This window comes from Lycium barbarum, chromosome 4 (assembly GCF_019175385.1).
Source record: "Lycium barbarum isolate Lr01 chromosome 4, ASM1917538v2, whole genome shotgun sequence".
Taxonomy (NCBI): domain Eukaryota; kingdom Viridiplantae; phylum Streptophyta; class Magnoliopsida; order Solanales; family Solanaceae; genus Lycium; species Lycium barbarum.
This window is the reverse complement of record NC_083340.1, coordinates 69,086,238-69,108,338: the sequence shown is the minus strand read 5'-3', so window position 1 is coordinate 69,108,338 and position 22,101 is coordinate 69,086,238. Positions and strand designations below refer to the sequence as shown.

General features: G+C 38.9%; 1 protein-coding gene across 6 annotated transcripts in view; it reads left to right on the top strand.

Annotated features, from left to right (window-relative positions):
- LOC132636070 (valine--tRNA ligase, chloroplastic/mitochondrial 2) overlaps positions 1-2,837 on the top strand; it is a 37,213-nt gene extending 34,376 nt beyond the window's left edge. For 5 of the 6 annotated variants that reach the window (XM_060352743.1, XM_060352744.1, XM_060352746.1 and 2 more), the window contains one exon: positions 318-1,037. In XM_060352743.1, coding sequence (XP_060208726.1) covers positions 318-446 — 129 coding nt within the window. In that variant the 3' untranslated portion in view covers positions 447-1,037. Of the gene's footprint in view, positions 1-317; positions 1,038-2,535 lie in introns of those variants that run through there. The other variant, XM_060352745.1, reaches the window with a different exon arrangement.
- The last annotated feature ends 19,264 nt before the right edge of the window (positions 2,838-22,101 follow it).

The window sequence follows — 22,101 nt, the reverse complement described above, 5'->3', positions numbered from 1 at the left end:
TTCTATTTATTTCATGAAAATGGGGTTTTCTATTACTTTGTGTGCATACATACAATTGTTCCTAATTAGAATTACCAAGTGCAATTATGCAATTTTTTTATGAATGAATTTGAGATATCTGACATGCAAAATCAGCGTTCCAATCATTCCTGGATACTCTCATGTTTCAAATCATTACCTTTCTTAAAAAAAAAAAAAAAAAAAAAAAAAAACCTCCTTGACTGTCAAAGCAGTATATAGTTAAAATCTAACAATATCATGTCCTGCTTCTCCATTTCCATTTTTCTGTCACGACCTTATAGAATTGCTATATGCAGTTTGTAGAGAAAGCTCCTGAGGATATTGTTCGCGGTGTCCGAGAAAAAGCGGCAGAGGCAGAAGAGAAGTTAACTCTAACTAAAAACCGCCTTGATTTCCTCAAGTCAAAAGTTTTGATTGCAAATTAGTTTCATTCCAACAATTCTTGTCACCACTTTCCCTAATTGAACCCACTAGAGGTTCACTACACTTTATTCTGAAGCTTTTTGCTCGATATCAAGATGAATAGCCTCTTCTACACGAACTAGATGGTGCTGATCATCTAATCCCATTTTTCTAAATGCCATTTCCTTCATCTTCTGCACCTCGATCAGCAGTTCCATCAAAAGAGTACTGATTTACTTATTCTGTGGTTGTGCTTCAGTCTTAAAGTAAGGCGTTGAAAATAAAGCATCATCTGGTGGATTTTTACCCTTTTCTCATTAACCCCTAGAAGAGTAGGGGTTTAGATGATGTAAAGAATCATATTATTGCGAACATTTGTCACGTGAGTGATTAGTGGCGGACTACCTTGCTCAAATGCATGTCAACTAACACCTCTTCGCTAGAAAATTGCACTCTGTAGATAGATAATTTTTTTTGATGTATATTTGCTATAGGACGAATTCCGTTAACTTTTTGGTGTGTTTTATATTTTGACTTTTTGGTGTGTTTTATATTTTGACTTCCCTTAGTGAAAAAATCTGGTTTTGCCATTATGAGTGATCATTATTGCCATCCTCCACGTGTTTTGAACTGAATTCAACTTCTACACAAAAGCACTGCACAAGTTAGTCTTTCTTTGTTTTCATTTATCTATCTTTTGAAAATCCTATCCACTTGTCATGTTTGGTCAGGGGCGGAGCTAGGTAGGCTCCAGGGGGAACCCCCTCGGTGAAAAATTACAGTGTATATATAAGGTTAATTTTTTTTTATGTATATATAGTAGATGTTGAACCACCTTGGCTTCTTCGTGTATTTACTTCTTTATATTTTTGGACCCCCTAGATGAAAATTCTGGGTCCGCCACTTTATTTTTTTTGTAACAAATTGTCACGACCCAACAGGAGGGCCATGACGGGCACCCGGAGCTGACCTACTAAGCACTACATACATGCATCTCGTAGTCATACTTGAGTGGGCCATAATGTAAACTCGTAGATACCATAAGCTGTATGGGCCACAAGCCCAAAACATAATATACATACGTCATCAAGCTAATCCTAAGTACATATGCTCTGGCAAGGCTATCCATAATAATGATATAACAGAATATAGACCGAGATGACCATAGGACGTTTAACTGTGCATATCTGTCTACAAGCCTCTACTAGAGTACGTGATATAACGTGGTTGGGACAGGGCCCTGCAATAGCCATGCAAATGCATATGCAACCATGGTGACTCACAAAGCAACTCAGAAACAAGTGGAGTGCAACAATACTGTCTGCTGATCTAATATCCTACTTGGAGAGCCGTCAACCTGTATATCAAGACCTGCGGCATGAAACACAGCGCCTCCCAGCAAAGGGACGTCAGTACGAATAATGTACCGAGCATGTAAGGCGGAAAATGTAACATAATAAACATCTACTGTAAAGGAGAAAGATAAGAATCAACTTGGCACTTCTGACACACCGATGAGAATCTAGCATATATATCTCTCTATACTCTCCTGTGCTTAACTACATCTATGTACAATACTGTGTCTCTGGCCTGCTTATCATCCTAGTGCTATATGCCTAACTGATAAGTGATAACTGCCCGATCGGCCGTAGCATGGTGGTAACTGCCCATCCGATTATCACTCGATGGTAGAGCGCAACTGCCCGACTGATCAGTGGTAACTGCCCAACCGGCCGTAGCTTAGTGCTAATAACTGCCCAACCAGTCGTAGCATGGTGGTAAATACATAACTGCCCAACTGGCCGTAGACCAGTGGTAAATATGAATGCATGTGTGGCGGAACGTGCAACCCGATCCAAATGTGAATGCATGTGCTGCGGAACGTGCAGCCCGATCCAAATGTGAATGCATGTGCTGCGGAACGTGTAGCTCGATCCAAATATTCCCTATAGGTTACCCTTTATATACTTCTAGTGTATATTGCAGTATACTACCTGAGTTTTGGAGGATAAATCTTGTGTTACTGATAGACAAAGGACATACATGTGCAGTCATGAGTTTTTACAGGATTGCAGGCTCTGATATACACAAGTACATTGCTGATATACACAGGTATACAACTGATATACATGGAATGTTAGCCAACTTGTGCATCAAGGGATCAAACTTTGGACATATTTTGGTTGACAAGAGGAGGAACAACATTCACATATGCATAATAAATGGGATTACCATTTCATTTACTCAAGTCTTAGTCTTTTACCACTTTCTTATTTTAGCAATTTGTAGTGCCAACTTAAGTCATCATATAGGACTTAGGTTGGTCTTTAGTTTAATTCTTGCACTTTTATTAGCCATTTTGGCAATCTTTGTAAAGACTATTTAATTTGTTGCTTTGAGAAAATTTATAAAATCAGCCCTAGGCTCACAAGCCTAGTGGATTTTTTTTTTTTTTTAAAAAAAAAATATACTTCTAGTGTTCATTATTTATCTATTAGCTTCTATGCACTTCTCATGATCATTACTTATCCGTTAATGCCTACATGATTACATAAGACTTACAGACACATTTCCAGGCCATTAGGACTTCTTCCTGATTAACTAATCCTTAGTTAATTTCTGGATACATCATAAGCCTCTCTTCTAGCATTAAATATCTCATTAGGGATCTTCTACTAGCACACTATTCATGTCTTACAAAACATTCCTTTAGAACACGTTTCTAAATTCATCGGAGTGACGTAAGGTCGGTAAACCTCCGATTTTCATTATGGAGCTAACATCATTGGCATATATCACCTTGAAGGAACAATAATCATAAGGTGAGACCAACATTAATAACATCGTAAGAACATCAAGAATGTAAGCTCCTAGCATTTCTATGAGAGGAATCATTATGGATATCATTTGTGAAAGTTCATAACAATAGGATCATGCCTTAAGAAAGAAAGCGACATCCTTAACATACCTTGCTTCTTACTTAGCCACTCAAAGTCTACTTTCGGAGCCTGCAAATCTTATACTTGAAGAACTTTAGCCACACCAACTTTCTTCAAGACTAAACTCACCACAACATCAAGTAGAAGCAAGAACAATCACCTTTCATAAACTAGTTTAGTGTAATCTTGTTGAATTGTTGATCTAAGGGGCTATAAGTGTTTAGGAGAAGTATATAGATGTTTCTAGAGCTCATAAGAAGTGTAAATGATTAAAAAAAGGGGATAATGGGGGTATTTATACCCAACTTTCCAAATGGGTCCTATGGAGAAGCCATCTGGCAGCCCATCTTGAAATGCCCATAACTTTCTACTCCGATGTCGGATCGACGAACGGTTTGTTGCATTGGAAACTAGACACAATAAACTTAAATTTACATAGGTTATGCATTCCATAACTCCTCATATTCTAGGAGATACACCTCCCTCAAGTTGGACAAAAAATTATGTCCGGAATTCTGTCAAGTTTTTCTAAATTTTCAACAAACTTAATTTCTTCGATTCGCTTGATCCCGAAACCTTTAGACATTTGCTTAACACTTGTTAAAAATATTCCTTAATAAGGGTTCCATGACCACTCCGAGCTTACGTTAGTTTACTTACGACGCAAACGATTGAAAATTTTCGAGGTCTAACACAAATGGCAGTTGAGATGTTCATAATTGTAGTTACATTTCGTCAGGTGTTTTCTTTATATCTGTGTAATTAGGGCTAGATTTTATACATTGAAACTGAAAGGAATCAAATGTGAATCCTTGCTGCTGTATTTATATGCAGAACTCAAATATGAGAAGACAAGTGAAGCCTTCTTATTAAAGTCAATAATTTCAAGTAATAGACTAATAGTTACATAGATTATTGATGAAATGCGGATTTACCAATTGGGCGCCTTAAAGATAAAGAAAGGGTCCCCCCCTCAAAAGTAGAATTATATTGAATACAACTTCTACGCTGAACGGCTTGCCACTTTCTTGAATGTGCTTGCAAAATGATTGTGCCTTTTTGGTCAACTAAGTGAACGTTTTGTCATTACTCCAAGATTTATCATTTAGTTCCTAATTTACCCTTATTATTAACTATAATCATTACTCATTGCAATATCCAAAACATTAAATTTATTATATTGAAATGAAAATATAGTAAACTTATCATTTTATTAATTACTTCTTAAAGGGTGTGTCAAGTTAAACGTAGATAAATAAAAATGGACGGAGGGAGTATCTTGTTTCCTCTTTCATGGATTGCGGGCGACATTCAAATTTATGGCTATTTGGATTTTGATATACTTCGTGTCAAATAACCCAAAAGTTCTCTGTGGTTTTACAACATACTGATAAAATGCTCCATGTTGAACAATAAGACAAAAGGCTAAGAAACTTATCTTATGGTAGACCACCGGCTGCAGGTTGCTTTTGGGTAGTTCTGATGCATGATGATGGGATTGCCCTAGATCAATTTTGGTGACAAAATCACACCTTAAATAAGGGGACCTTGACTAGGACCCAACTAATCTTGTGATCGTTGTATCAATTACCCATAAAGCATACATTGGTGTTCCTTTGGAATCGTATCATCGCAATCAAAACATAAACAACTAACATAAAAGGAGCCTGCGGGCATTACACTAACAAAATAAGCCATGACAGGCATATTTTAAATATAGTTCCAGCTACTCACAAATCTAGTCACAGTGAGTTACGAAACTTCTAAAGAATCTATTATACATGAACAAAAATAGACGTACTCTGAAAAGATATTAGTAATAAGGACAACCCTAAATTACCACTGCTCAAACGTGAGCAATCCGCTATGTGGGTGCCAACTCCAAGTTCCTTCTTTTTTTTTTTTTCAAGTGTAACGACCCGTTCGGTTGTTATTGCGTTTTTGACCATTTTGCCACCGTTGACCCGTCCCCGAGCCCTATTAGTACTATTTTGACCCGCGGGGATAGGTGGCACAGTTCCCTAGGCATTTGGGTGAGTCTTGACGTGACTTTTGGAAAAATTGGCTTTTAAGTGAAAACTGTTATGACTCATAGTTGACTTTTGGGTAAGAGGACCTTTTTCAGAATTCCGTCGATTCCGAGAGGTCCGGATGACCATTTGTGACTAATTGGTGGGTTTGGTTCGGTTCCCAATGCACTCGGGTGTGTTTTGGGACTAGTGTTGGAAAGTTTTGGTTTTGGGGTTTTGGGGATTGACTTGGTCAACGAGACCCCGTTGGGAAATCTGAGGCCACGGGCGAGTTCATAGCACGTCTTTATGTATATCTACATATCTGGTTTATGTGTATAGGGCCTTGGGTGATAATCGAATTCGGAAGGAGTTTGTGGTACTTGAATTATATTCTGGTTTCTGGTGTACCGCAATAGCGGTGGCCACGCTGTAAAAGTGGCTAAGTGCATTTTTGGGTAACCGCTGTAGCGGGGGGGGGGGGGGGGGGGGGGGGGGTGAGCGCTGAAGCAGGACCGTTATAGCGGTCCCGTGATCGCAGATGCGGTTGACGGGCATTTTCTTTATTTAATGGCTTAATAGAACCCAAACCCTTATGTCATTATTCTATTCTCATAACCTTAAGCTTTGGAGGCGAATTTAAGGGTTTTGGGGCAGATTCTTCATCAAGGTAATTCTCTTGGTCTTAGATTCCACAAGTTATTATTCCTAATCATGATCTAATGCTAGAAATCTATAGAATCAAAGAGGGATTAAATGGGTTTTCATGAAAGTTTCTTAAAAAGGGGTTTAGACTTCCCAAGTTGATTATGCTAATGAAATTGGCTAAGATAATCATAGAATCTGATGTATTCAATGTTGTTAAGGATGTAGCATCTATTATTAGAGGTTAATCCTTGAATTGAAAAGCTAGGGTTTGTACCCAAATTTGGGGGTTTTGCCTAGAATCCGAATTTAAGTGATTTGTTATTTCTTCTAGCTTATAATTGATGGGAATTGATCACCTAGAGCATTAATTTCATGTTGAGACCTATAGATTCCTAATTTCATCTTTCTAGTTCATAAAATCCATTCCATAGGTTGGGATTTGGGTCTTGAATAGAAGTAAGGATTGAATGATATTTCTTCTTGATTCTAATTCAATATTCGGATATGGCTAGACTTTCATTACTTTGAGGCGCAACGAAAGGGTAAGGTGCACGATTGACACTTCGAGTTTGCTGTTCGGCCTTCCAGGTAGGTTACTGTTACACCTCGGAGATTTCGGATTGTTGTGTTGTGAATAGACTAACACGAGCTTGGCATGAACATGAAGTCTTTATGAGATTAAGGGGAGAATTTGATAACTTTAAAGGGCGCACCATAAGATTTTGAAGCCGTATGAATAAGTGAAACTAAGTTCGTTGAAGAAAAGTGCAATGCAAGTCATGTTTGGAAAGGTTTTTGCAATAATTGAGCTAATATTTATTTAGTAATGTCTTGAGGAGGGGCTATAGGGATTTTTATACGGTTAATGAAGTGCTTTATAAGTGTCAACAAGGTTCCATAAGGATTGGAGGTTGATCGAATCGACGAGAGAAAGTTTCAAATTTTTTTGGGTTGTACGACCACTTATACGGACAGTATAAGTTATACGACCTGTATAAATTGTCCGTATAACCATTCCAGAGAGGGGTAAAACCATGGTGGGATTATACAGTCCATATACGGACCGTATAAATGGCCGTATAATCGGGTCAGATTAGTTTTTTTCTCTTTTATATATGGACGACCCTTGTTTTTATTTTTCATTTCCCACTTCTCCCAAACTCTTAAAAGCTCTAGAACCTTCTCTCAAGCATATTCCACTCAAACCCTAGAGAAATCAAAGATCATATAGCAAGAATCAAGATATCCATGTGTTGGGAGACTCACTAGGGTTGGTAGACTTCAAGAATTTCTTTGGTATTGAAGCTAGGGTTTTCATACAAGTTGGTAACTTGATCCAAAGCTCATTCCTATGAGATAAAAGGTTAGTTTTCATGTCTATTTTATGTTTTTAAGCATGCTTGGTTGTTGAATAACTTGGGTGAGGGAAGAAAGTAGAAAATGAAGTTCAAATGTAGAATTAATGATATTTTGAGTAGTAAATTAGCTTGAGATATGATTCTTAGAATTCTATGAGTATAATCCTGTTGTGAAGGGTGATAATAATGACAAGGAGGTGTTGTATGCAACTGTGCAAAGGGTTGGTGTAGAATTGTTGATATAAGTTAAATATGAGAATGAATTTTGAGACTTAATGGAATATGACTACTTGATTATGATATTGTGGATGTTATTATAGTTGTTGGGGGAGTTGTTTTCCGATATGGTGGAAGTCGATGAAATAGGGGAAAATGCTGCCCAATTTTTTGTTAACTCATGAATTATTCTAGTTTGAATTTTAGAGTGTCTTCAAGACTTAACCATGGTGTGAACCCTTTTAAATGTAGATCTCTCAAGCTTTGGGGAGGAACGTTAGGTAGTTAAGGAGACGAAAAAGTATGTAAGGCTAATCCTTCTTTCTTAAGGCATGATCCCATTGTTGTGTACCTTCACGTGACTTCCAATATGTCTTCCATAATGACTTCATTCCTAAAATCACAAATGCTCATAGTTCTTGATGTTCTCATGGTACCATTGCTTCCATCCTATGATAGTTGACCCTCTAAGGAAAGACATAATGAAAGTAATGATGTTGGCAATACTTATGTACTCCTATATATATATATATATATGGCTATTAAGTAACATCGAGCTTTTATGGCCGGGTCTGATATCTATTACGCGCGCACCACTGTAGTTGGGTACGGATAACACTGAGCCTTGGTAGGGCCAGGTATGTATAACACCGAGCCTTATCATGGTCGGGTATGTGAGACACCGAACCTCTATGGTCGGGTATGATACTACTATATATATAAGTGTATGTAATGGAAGGCTTCCATTAGAAAAAGGGTAAGTGAATATGATGAACGTCGCTAGAGGTATAAATGGCTCTATCATCCCATGACACTTCTATCTTATGTTATTTTTCGTGCTTCTATTATGCTATTGATTATGCCTTACATACCCAGTACATTGTTCGTACTGACGTCCTTTTTGTTGTGGACGCTGCGTCATGCCCGCAGGTGGACAGGGAGATAGACTTGATCCTTAGGCTACTTGTTCAGAAACTGCTTAGAGGAGCTCCACTTGATTCAGAGCTGCAGCTGTTGGTACTATTCTTTTGTGTATATATGGGCATGGCGGGGCCCTATGTTATAGCCCGTATTTTGTACATTCAGATATTTCAAGATAATTGCGAGAAGTTAAGGACAAGACTATGTTCCAAAGTTAATTTAATATACAAGTTGTTTATTAGTAAGGAAATATTGAGAAAGGCTAAGGGTAAAAAGAGAAATTCACAAGATGGTTCATGGTAATATTGAGAAAGGCTAAGGGCAAAATGGGAATTTCACAAGAAGTCTTGAAAGTTCTTGAAAGGGGCCATGTTGGCCGTGTGGTGTGTGGGAGTGGGACCCACCCATGGCTTGGCCAATGGCCTTGAGCCATGAGGTGGGGCATGTGTCCAACCTCTTATGGAATATACATATATATATATATATATATATAAGAAAGCTTACAAGGCAAGACAAAAACTATTTCATCTTCCAACTTAGGAAACATGAAGAAAGAAATATGGTAGTGTTCGGCCATGGCTCAAAAATGGAGGTCAGGGAAATTGATCAAGAAAAATTATTTTTTTCTAGTAATTCAACCAAGTGGAACGTCCCTAACAACATGGAGTAATATTTGGAGTAAGCAAAGTATTCGTTGTGCAAGTTGTGGATTCTAGCCGAGTGAAGAGATGTGTGGAGAAAGGTATGTGTTCAATCTTCTTTTACTTGTGTTAGGGATGATTTAAGAATGTTGTAGTATGTAGAAATGGATGAAATTCATGAAATATGTATGTGTATGGTGTGGCCGAATGGAGGTGGTGTTGTGTAGATGTGATGAATTGATTTTATTTAGTATTTTGATTGTTGTTGTTGTGGATTCCAAATAAAAATGTAGATTTGATGACTTGAAATGAATTTGTAATTGTTGAGGAATTGTTGAATGAGTTAATGTGACATTAGTATGTTTTCTCATAATTATGAGGATGGAGTTGTTAATGAGTAGACTGTTAGTGTAGTTTATGAATTTGGAAGGAAAGGAAATGTGTTGTTATCGTTCTTGTTAAATTTGGAAGGTTTCGGGTGAAGTGGTATATTGGTTGAATTGTTTGAAGTGTTCTTGAATCATGTTAGAATGATTTCGGATTAATACTTGAATGTGAAATCATCGGTGTTAGCTTGACTATATGAGGTTGAATTGAATATAAATGAAATGTCGTCGAATTGTGTAGAAAGGATTGCTAGTGTTAGAATGCATTTGAAATAATTGTTGAAGTTGGAGATATGATTGTTGGTATTGTTGTTGATAATTTGGCCGAGTTGAATTCTCGGATTGTTGTTGATAATTTGGCCGAGTTAGATTCTCGGGGATGGTTGTATTTACAGGGGAAATGCTGCCGAAATTTCGATAAAATATAAGTGAATTCATTTGAAAGACTAAGACAAGTATATGTCGATGAGTCTAATGATTATGTCAATTCTCTTGAATGTAGACTAGCAAGCTTGGACAATTAAGCGTAGCTAATAGGACGTGGAACAGGTATGTAAGGCTTACCCTTCCTTTCTTTTGGCATGTCCTAGAGCCAAATAAGGTATGATATGCACCTTGGGGTTACTCTATTCTTTGATTCTGAGCTTGTTTATGATTCTTATTCACTTTGATATGTTTTTAAAAGAGTTCCATAAGGATTAATATTCCTAACTTTCGTAGACGGTCTCGGATGGCTTTGAAGCGTTCGTAGAGGTTTCTGTACTAAAATGTTCATAACTTTCTCATACTAACTCGGATTGACTTGAAACGAGTTTATGATCCTCAAGTGTCGATTTATGTACGTATCCATCGAGTATTTGAAAATGTTTTAAATTGCATATAGTTTCTCACTACTCTGCTCGTGCATGTGTCATTACCTCTTTCACCGAGTCCCGGGCCGGTATGTATCGTGCATATGGTTCACCGAGTCCCTTGCTTGAGGGCCGGGTTCCATATATATAAATTCCGGAGTATGATGTGTCCGGTTCCCGGGTACCGTGTATATATGTCTGGTTCCCGGGTACCGTGTATATGTTATGGAGTATGATGTGTCCGGTTCCGGGTACCGTGTATATATGTCCAGTTCCCGGGTACCGTGTATATGTTATGATGTGTTATGTTTTACGGAGATGTTACGGAGATATGAAATCTTCTGGAGTATGATGTGTTATGGCGCCAAAGACGGGAGTGGCGACCATGTTCCTGTGCCCTATGCATGATTTTGATATGCATCATTTGTGTTTCAAAAGTAAGCATTCCGATATTCTGGATAAGCTACTTACCTTCTGTACTTTTTCTGACATATGACTTCGGCATACATGTTTTGTGTTTGAAAATAAGCATTTTGGTATTCTGAATAATGTACTTACTTTTGTACTGCTTGTTTCGATCATGGTTCTGTTTTCTGTATTCCATGCCTTACATGCTCAGTACATATTCCGTACTGACCCCCTTTCTTCGGGAGCTGCGTTTCATGCCGCGCAGGTACACCCAGATGAATAGAAGCCATTATAGAGGATGTTCCAGCAGAGTTGGCAAGCTCCATTTGCCCTTGGAGTGTTGCCGGGTCAGAGTATTATGCTATGATGTCTTGTTCGGAGTTAGAGACTTTAGAGACAGAGTCGTGGGTATAGGATGTTAGTCTTGGAAGCGGCTCCATCAGCCGATGTGTCATTCTGTGTTACGCTATAAATTCCTTATGATTACAGATTTTGTTTGATCTGAGAACAACGAAAAAGAACATATCTGAATGCTCTTACTATGCATTTCATTTTATTTGAGTTAGAAGTCCAAAATGATTATGTGTGTACTAAGGGTCAGAGGGTTCGCTCGGCCCTAGGTAAGGGTCGGTGCCCATCACACCCTAGCGGGATTAGGGTGTGACATAGTGGTATCAGAGCAGGTCGTCCTAGGGGTTGTCTGCAAAGTCGTGTCCAGTAGAGTCCTGTTTATGAGTGTGAAGCCGGCCACATTTATAAACAGGAGGCTGCAGGGCATTTAGGGATTGTTGACCTTCTTTCTGTCCTAGATCGTGCGATAGAGCCAAGTTATAGGAAAATGAGAATTCCTTATATAAGCCTTACATACGACGGTAGAAGGTGAGTGGCGATATGGAAAGTCACAGGGGTAAGCATTGATATTTTGTTTTTTTTTACTTGAAATTGGAAGCTCTGGATGGCTGGAATGTGATATATAGCCGTATGCTCTGTGAGGCATTGTTGATATTTGCTGCGTACAGGTTTTGAATAGTAAGAATTGTAAGGAGACCCGGTCAGAATTTTTCAAAATCAGGTCATTTAACCAGGTACACCTAACAAGAAGAAGTGTGGAAAGGAAATATCGTAAATAGACAATAAGTGGGATGCGTTGTCTTAGAGGATTTACGGACTTGGCATGACAGGAAGAAAGATAGCGAGAAAGGCGATTAGCAGTCCAGAGGATTAAAATGGATAACATCTGAGGTTTAGTAAGAGCAAGGTCTGTTGAAGGATTCAGAGAAAGTCGACAATCAGTTTTGCTATAGATTATTATACAAGAATGGTGAGTGGGAATCCGAACAGACTGATACCCGAGTACTTACAAGTAACATCGACGAAGGTATATTTGTTACCATCGGGAATCTGGGAATCTAGGACGAAAGGTAGTTATACACGAAAGTGAAAGGTGAATATTGAGGATTAAAAAGGGTAAAATAGTAATTATAAAGGGAAAGACGTGTTACGAGAATGTCTCGGAATCTGTAAGACTTCGACTTGCTCCAGATCATGTGATAAAGGTCATGCGAGGGAGTGGACACGATTATATCAGCATTAAGGCACCGGATTCCATCGAAGTTTTGAGATTAAGCGTGCTAAGGTGGGAGAAATCTCAGGATGGGTGACCCCCTGGGAAGTGCGCAAGGAATCCTATAGATTTAGACATAAGAGACAAATGAGAAGCTAGAGTAGCCTAAGGGGAAACTAGGGTATATGGGATGGTTGGAGACCATAAGAGGTCGCGTAGGACGAGGCAGACTAGACTGGTGAAGAGATAGAAAGTGCATCCCAACTCTGGAATTAGGATAGGCTTGAATAGCGTTTGGAAGTATTTTGTGGGCAAGTTAGTAGTAAAAATATATGTATATATATATGAATGCGTAGGATATCCCACATGTGACTGTATCGGTGGGCATGTGTGTCCCAGCAACCAGCGTTACGGTATGGATGGCCTCAATCGAGTAAGGGTACCGAAGTTCAAGTGACAACAAAAATAAATGGTACAAGTGTTACAAGGTAAGCTGATGTCATTTTCTCTACAAGTTAAGATTGGAAATTCTAATACAATGATATTTGGAAAAGAAAGAGAGTGAGTAAGTGGAAGGCAGGGAGATCAAATGTAGGAAAAAGGTGAAAGGTAAGAACCCCAGTGAGTGAGGTCCCCGAGAGAAATTACCGGCAAAGCACGAGACTACTTGGGTAAAAACTTCAAACGTGGGTACGTGAAAAAGAATAAAGTGCAGAAATATGGAACAAAAGAGGAATGTGTGGGGCTCGAGAACCGATTCCAATAAGTGGGGCTAAAGTAATAGTGACTATGACAAGGGATGTGAAGTAAGAGAAAGAATGATTAGGCCTTGTGATGATGATAAGGTGAGAAGTATATAAAGGGATAAATGTATGGTAAAATTAATGTGGTTGCCCCGAACATGAAGGGGCTTTTTGCCAAAAGAATGACTCAAGAATAGAATGGATTTGCGCGTTTCAAGGAATATTTCATGAGCTCCAGAGCCGATACTACAAATAACCAGAGAAGAAAAATGCTCGAAGAGGAAGAAACCCAAGGAGGGTTAAGAATGAAAGTAGGAAGGGTATACCAACAGGTTAGTCAAAAGGAGAGGAGAAAATTTAGGCGGAAAGTAATTGGGAATCTCTAACCATAGGAATAAGGAGGATACCTTAACGAGTTAGCGATAGGAATCCGACTATGCACCAAGGAAAGAACAAGGGTGATGGGACGACACTGTTGATTGGGAAATTAATGGTATGGTCTGAGAGATTCGATCTTGGAGGAAATGGAATGAAATGCAATGAACGTGCAGGGGAGACCGCTCGGTCATAGCATCATAAATATAGTTAAAGGTTCGATGAGCGAGGATAGAGAGAGTGTAAGTAGCAAGAAGATAGACAGGCTAGACTATACGATAATGGAACTCGACTTTAAGAAGAAAGTGAAGGGCAACAGGTAATTATCGTAGACAAGGATACTTGGAGACTGTTGGCACATAAGGAGCCCCTTAAAAAAAGGGGGGAGAACATATTATATTAGGCTTAAAAGGAATCACAACATTTTCAAGCGCCAGAAAAGGAAATCTATTAGCTCGGGGCCAGAGTTCGAAACATATCGGTACATCAGAAGAATACCTGAAAGAAGTAGAAACGAATTGACAATGAGTGTACCGCGAGGCCGAAATGAAGGGAAAGGATGGAAGACACCTTAAGAGAATGCTTTATGCCAACATGAATTATGATATGTTTGGAACATGATTTGAATCCCTCATATCGGGCAAATTGGCACCGTACCGAAGTACGCAGCGACAGGTTTTAAAGAGTAATAAAAAGAGCAAGAAAATGGCTACAAGCTAAGTTCACAAAGGATATTGGAGAAAATAATAAGATTCAAAGGATATTTCAGATGACAACGACTATTATAATGAAAGTATCAACAATTGGTAGACGGGAGATTTTTGAAAGAAAGAAAGAACGCAGCGCCTGTGAGTGAAATAAAAGAGTTCACCGGATACTAGAAAATAATTCATGGACCATTAATTATACGGAGCATGAGAGTATACACTATGGAATTATATGAACCATCAGCGTGAAGATATATCCAATTATGATTGTAAGGAGTCCACATCGGAGGGCCAATAAGGAATAACGATGGACGAAACGAGCGCCAATACAAAGAAATCAAAGACAAGTGTACTTGTGTCAAGAGATGTGAGGGAAGGAAGTAAAGAAAAAGTTGTAGCAAGAGCTCAAGGGTGTGGCGAACTAAGAAGTTAAGTGAACTTGGATCATAAGTTACCATAACTGTAACTAGACTGTAATGCTGTGAATAAAATGAGAGCAAGGAACAGCCTGTGGCCGTATTGGATCGTCAAGTGAAGATTGCGTACCAAAGACATGGCTTCTGTTAAGGTGTGGTGACGAAACAATAACAGAAAAGAGATGATCTGGGGAATACAAGGATAATAAGTTGGCGCAGCGGATTAGAAAACCCATGACACGGAATGAGGACTCATGTAAAGACTGAGGAGTTCGATCATAAAGAAAAAGAACAACGATAAGAGGGACCCCCCCCCCCCCCCGAAGTGTTATAAGACCCCATAAGATCAGTTGAACATTCGAGGATGAATGTTCTAAAGGGGGGGAGAATGTTATAGCCCGTATTTTGTACATTCAGATATTTCAAGATAATTGTGAGAAGTTAAGGACAAGACTATGTTCCAAAGTTAATTTAATATACAAGTTGTTTATTAGTAAGGAAGTATTGAGAAAGGCTAAGGGTAAAAAGAGAAATTCACAAGATGGTTCATGGTAATATTGTGAAAGGCTAAGGGCAAAATGAGAATTTCACAAGAAGTCTTGAAAGTTCTTGAAAGGGGCCATGTTGGCCGTGTGGTGTGTGAGAGTGGGACCCACCCATAGCTTGGCCAATGGCCTTGAGCCATGAGGTGGGGCATGTGTCCAACCTCTTATGGACTATACATATATATATATATATATATATATATATATATATATATATATATATATATATATATAAGAAAGCTTACAAGGCAAGACAAAAAATATTTCATCTTCCAACTTAGGAAACATGAAGAAAGAAATATGGTAGTGTTCGGCCATGGCTCAAAAATGGAGGCCATGGAAATTGATCAAGAAAAATCATTTTCTTCTAGTAATTCAACCAAGTGGAACGTCCCTAACAACATGGAGTGATTGTTGGAGTAAGCAAAGTATTCGTTGTGCAAGTTGTGGATTCTAGCCGAGTGAAGAGATGTGTGTAGAAAGGTATGTGTTCAATCTTCTTTTACTTGTGTTAGGGATGATTTATGAATGTTGTAGTTTGTAGAAATGGATGAAATTCATGAAATATGTATGTGTATGGTGTGGCCGAATGGAGGTGGTGTTGTGTAGATGTGATGAATTGATTTTATTTAGTATTTTGATTGTTGTTGTTGTGGATTCCATAATAAAAATGAAGATTTGATGACTTGAAATGAATTTGTAATTGTTGAGGAATTGTTGAATGAGCTAATGTGACATTAGTATGGTTTCTCATAATTATGTGGATGGAGTTGTTAATGAGTAGACTATTAGTGTAGTTTATGAATTTGGAAGGAAAGGAAACGTGTTGTTATCGTTCTTGTTAAATTTGGAAGGTTTCGGGTGAAGTGGTATATTGGTTGAATTATTTGAAGTGTTCTTGAATCATGTTAGAATGATTTCGGATTAATACTTGAATGTGAAATCATCGGTGTTAGCTTGACTATATGAGGTTGAATTGAATATAAATGAAATGTCGTCGAATTGTGTAGAAAGGATTGCTAGTGTTAGAATGCATTTGAAATAATTGTTGAAGTTGGAGATATGATTGTTGGTATTGTTGTTGATAATTTGGCCGAGTTGAATTCTCGGATTGTTGTTGATAATTTGGCCGAGTTAGATTCTCGGGGATGGTTGTATTTACAGGGGAAATGCTGCCGAAATTTCGATAGAATATAAGTGAATTCATTTGAAAGACTAAGACAAGTATATGTCGATGAGTCTAATGATTATGTCAATTCTCTTGAATGTAGACTATCAAGCTTGGACAATTAAGCGTAGCTAATAGGACGTGGAACAGGTATGTAAGGCTTACCCTTCCTTTCTTTTGGCATGTCCTAGAGCCAAATAAGGTATGATATGCACCTTGGGGTTACTCTATTCTTTGATTCCGAGCTTGTTTATGATTCTTATTCACTTTGATATGTTTTTATAAGAGTTCCATAAGGATTAATATTCCTAACTTTGATAGACGGTCTCGGATGGCTTTGAAGCGTTCGTAGAGATTTCTGTACTAAAATGTTCATAACTTTCTCATACTAACTCGGATTGACTTGAAACGAGTTTATGATCCTCAAGTGTCGATTTATGTACGTATCCATCGAGTCTTTGAAAATGTTTTAAATTGCATATAGTTTCTCACTACTCTGCTCGTGCATGTGTCATTACCTCTTTCACCGAGTCCCGAGCCGGTATGTATCGTGCGTATGGTTCACCGAGTCCCTTGCTTGAGGGCCGAGTTCCATATATATAAATTCCGGAGTATGATGTGTCCGGTTCCCGGGTACCGTGTATATATGTCCGGTTCCCGGGTACCGTGCATATGTTATGGAGTACGATGTGTCCGGTTCCCGGGTACCGTGTGTATATGTCCAGTTCCCGGGTACCGTGTATATGTTATGATGTGTTATGTGTTACAGAGATGTTACGGAGATATGAAATCTTCTGGAGTATGATGTGTTATGGCGCCAAAGACGGGAGTGACGACCATGTTCCTGTGCCCTATGCATGATTTTGATATGCATCATTTGTGTTTCAAAAGTAAGCATTCCGATATTCTGGATAAGCTACTTACCTTCTGTACTTCTTCTGACATATGACTTCGGCATACATATTTTGTGTTTGGAAATAAGCATTTTGGTATTCTGAATAATGTACTTACTTTTGTACTGCTGGGTTCGATCATGGTTCTGTTTTCTGTATTCCATGCCTTACATGCTCAGTACATATTCCGTACTGACCCCCTTTCTTCGGGAGCTGCGTTTCATGCCGCGCAGGTACACCCAGATGAATAGAAGCCATTATAGAGGATGTTCCAGCAGAGTTGGCATGCTCCATTTGCCCCTGGAGTGTTGCCGGGTCAGAGTATTATGCTATGATGTCTTGTTCGGAGTTAGAGACTTTGCAGACAGAGTCGTGGGTATAGGATGTCAGTCTTGGAAGTGGCTCCATCAGCCGATGTGTCATTCTGTGTTATGCTATAAATTCCATATGATTACAGATTTTGTTTGATCTGAGAACAACGAAAAAGAACATATCTGAAAGCTCTTACTATGCATTTCATTTTATTTGAGTTAGAAGTCCAAAATGATTATGTGTGTACTAAGGGTCAGAGGGTTCGCTCGACCCTTGGTAAGGGTCGGGTGCCCATTACACCCTAGCGGGATTAGGGTGTGACACCCTGTCCCGTCTATATGATGTTACATACTCTCTCTAGAGGCTCGTAGACAGTTGTGTTTAGTTAGATGTCTTTCAGCCTTGTCAGCCCATATTTTGTATATCATTTGGTTAGCCTCGTCGGCTTGCGTATATGTATATGGGCATGATAGTTGACGTTGATATAAAAGTCCTCTTGACCGATAAGATTTGTATTATAGATGCACAAATCACGAGTTAGCCATATGACTCACCTATTTATGGTTGTGAAAGTATGATGAGAGGTGCCCGGGTAGGTTAGCTCCGGGTGCCCGTCATGGCCCTTCGGTTGGGTTGTGACAGTTACAGCTTACCTTCTGTTTAGACTTCGGTTAGCGAAACATATGTATAGTTAGTTTGTGTTGGAGAAAATATGTGGACCTTCGGGTATGAAGTTGGGTTGAATATTATCTTAGGTTGGGCCTTGTTGTGTGATTTGGGGGATAGCCACCCCAGTGCGTTGTTGACTTATCTTGTTCTATTTACTTATTGGCTCGTTGCCACGTTGAGACATCGGATATTGGTGATTAATGAAATATCATGACTATGATATTGTGGCACTTTGCTTGATTGATATTGAGATGAGAATTGTGATTCCATTGTGGCTTATTGTGTAGCCTTATTATTGACATTACTTGTGTGCCAAGTATGGTACTGTTTGGGATTGAATTGGTTGTCTATATTACATTGCATCATATTCATTCTTATTTCCTTGATGCATTGATATTACATGGTTTTGGTACTGATGATGATAAGTGAGAGAGTGTAGCCTCCGAGGTCTTTCTCGGAGAGCTTAAAATTGATATGAGATTGATATTATGAGGTGTCCATGTGAGACACGTTGCTAATTGGTATGAGGTTGATATGAGATCTTGTCGTTGTCATCTTCATACTTAAATCATACATTGAACACTCATCTTGCATATATATATATATATATATATATATATAAGGCACATTTGCCCGGGGGTGACGATGTGGCCTGTGTTGTTTCTTGGAAACACTTGGGAGGTATTATATTGATTGCGCGACCATTCTAGGTTGTGTGATACGAGATGGTCGGCAGTCGTGAAGGGTGGAAAGGTCGTCTTTAGGCTGTGTGTTACAGAGCGACATGGTACATGGACTTCGTGGGTCCCCCATGGGTCATGACCGTCGAGACTTGATGTTCCGCTCGAGGCATGTGTGTACACAGTATTGATATATGGCCATTGCATTCATGTCATCCATATCATTGCACTTGTTATCATAATTGTGATTGATTGTTATTGTGTTGTGGATACTTGATTGAATATTTTACCGGTTATGATGAGTACTTGGAACACTTGAGATTAAATGCTTTAACAATAGGCTTGATCGGATATGATGATATTGGGAACACTCAGGTTTAGATATTTCACTATAGACTTGTTCGGTTATGGAACCTTGTTGGTAGCTGATGGTTTGAAAACTGATGTGAATTATTGATATTTGAGGACTTGATATGTATTGATGAGACTGTATTATACTTGTACTTGATTGTGAGCATGCCTATCTTTCATTTACTTTCTGTATATATGTTAGCTAACTAAGGACGGTCTATGATACCTACTAGTACTTATTGTTTGTACTGACTTGCACTTGCTACATTCTTTTATGAATGCAGAGTACCAGGATAGATCTACTTCTACCCGTCGTGGCTGGTATTCGAGGATAGCTGATTCGAGTCTCTTCAGGGTGAACATGAAGACGTTTGCTGCCCGAAGACTCTTCCTATTATTATGTCTTGCTTTCCATTCTGAGACATGATTTTGAGACTATTATGTATTATTATTCAGACTTGTAGTAATTAGTTTAGGTGCTCTTGTATGACCAGACCAGATACTGGGGTGAATTTCTTTTTACTTCGACACTTATTTATATTATATTTGTGAGACTTACGTTATTTTTCTTTCTTCCGCTATTTTTTTTGTAAATTGTGACTGTTAAGTTAAGGGTCCGCCTACCGAGGTGGGAAAGGTAGGTGCCCGTACGACTGTGAAATTGGGTAGTGACATTAAGTCACAATTAGAATGATGACATCATTTTTTGCTTTAGAAATGAGAAAGGAAAAGACCTATTTTGCACATCGAAACTCTGCAATCGTCGAGCAAAATTGTGAGCTATCATATCCATTACTGATGTTAGGCGTATTTATACGCTTAACCGCCGTATTTTGCCCATATTTTACCTAGTTTAGAGAACGAATTAGGCTAAATACACCTAACAAATCATTAATCTTGCATCACGAACTAATATGTGTGTGTTTGTTGCAATTAGGTACTTTACGAAGAAAACGTGGTGATTCGGACAAAAAATGAAGTTGGACGTGGAATGTGGTAGTTTTGAAGAGGAACAATCGTGGAAACTTGCAAAGAAATCAACTAAGTGCAAAACGTGCTAATGACCACGCTGAGCTTAGCCCAAAGCGAGGCCTGAGAAAACCATGGACCTCGCTCAGCGAGGTGGGTTTAAAAATGCAGAAGTGTCAGTATTCTAAGTGTAAAATAGCACATGGACCTCGCTGAGCTTGGCTCAAAGCGAGGCCCTATCAATTTTTAGGGGAAGCTCAGAGAGCTGCTTGGATAAAAATGCACTTGTGCCAATTTTTAGACCCGTTTTCAATGAGTTTTGGAGGATTATTTCCCGACACTATAAAAAGACCTTTTGCACAATTTTTACAGAGCTTCAGACCCAGAGAGAGCTCGGAGCCCCCGTGGGGGCTAGAGATTATTGGGTTTCATCTTTTCTTCACCTTACTACTTGTTTTTATATTTTCTTTGGATGATTTGTTACTTTTCCTCCATGTATATGTGGAGCTAAACTTCTCACTCTAGGGTTATGGTTCTTTCATGAACGTTGTTATTCGAATATTGATTTCAATTAATTAGTCCATTGTATTGGTTTATTTATTTAATCCTGCAATTAATTATTTGATTGTCTGATCAATTATCGAATACTATATTTGATTCTTAGATTGAACTCGAGACAGGAATACTAAGATAGCAATAGGGTTCAATAGAGCAGGATCTCAACCCTGGGCATCGGGGAGTGGATTTTCATCTAGGATAGAGATATACCTAGTTCGCCTTGCTTGGTTGATATACAGGAAATATAAATGCATTTGTGTTAAGGTTCGTGACCATAGAGATATAGGCGTGAAAGTATGACAAATAGGCCGTTAGAGGACTCGAGAGACTCGTAGTCGTAATATCAACCCTGTTAATTAGTAAACTAGATAAATCAACAAGTTGAATCAATTGAAGAATACTACGTGATTGTTAGATAGCCCATATCCCTATATCGATTTCATCTAATCGATAATACAAAAACCTGCTCTTTCTTGGTTGAATTTCATTATTTGTTTTCTTTTTTATTTTAGTTAGTTTATAAAAACAACCTTCAGATTTATTCTCTTGTGTAGATAATTCGGATCCTTTAATTTAGTTGATAGTTAATCATAAGTCCCTGTGCGTTTGTGCTACAAAACTTCCATCTTCCTAGGCTTGTTACTCCTAAATTTGATTTTATCCTTTAACTAGGGAGTAAAGGGGAGCGATTCTACCTTGTTTTTGAAGACTTGAAGGAGGAGATGGAAGTTGAAATTTTCTTGCCTTGAATCTTCCTTTCTTCTTGTGGATGAGAGAAAAGTGGGTGAATGGGAAGCTTTATTTTGTGTTGAATAGGAAGAGTAGGGAAGAGTTTTAGTTGGAGTAGAATTGGAGTAGGGGTAGGAGTTTTGAGGAATGTAGAGAGAGTTTTCGGTTATGTGAGAAGTGGGAAGTGAAGGGATAGGGGCTACTGCCGCTTAATATTCTGTCCACGATTGGCCGCTGTGGCGGCATCGTTGCCGCTGCTGTGGCGGCATCGTTGCCGCTGCTGTGGCGGTGCCATAGCTGTCAAACATGCCGTTATGGGGGCTGCTTGCAAATCGTTGTCAAACATAACGTTGAAAATTGTTAAAGTCTTACCGTTTAGTGGTACCGCCATTACGGTCTTTCAGCCGCTGTGACGGCACCGCTATGGCGGCGTCCCCACCGCCGTAGTGGTTTACCCAGTCTTATTATGACAGTTGCTGCGGTCCCTTTTTTCGCCGAAGCGAGACCGCTATAGCGGTCTGAGAGACCACAGTGCGGCGTGCTTGAGATCAGAGACCTGCCACTCCCTATTTTTCATTACGTTCCTTTGTTCTAAATTTAGCCAAACAGAATGCACAACAAA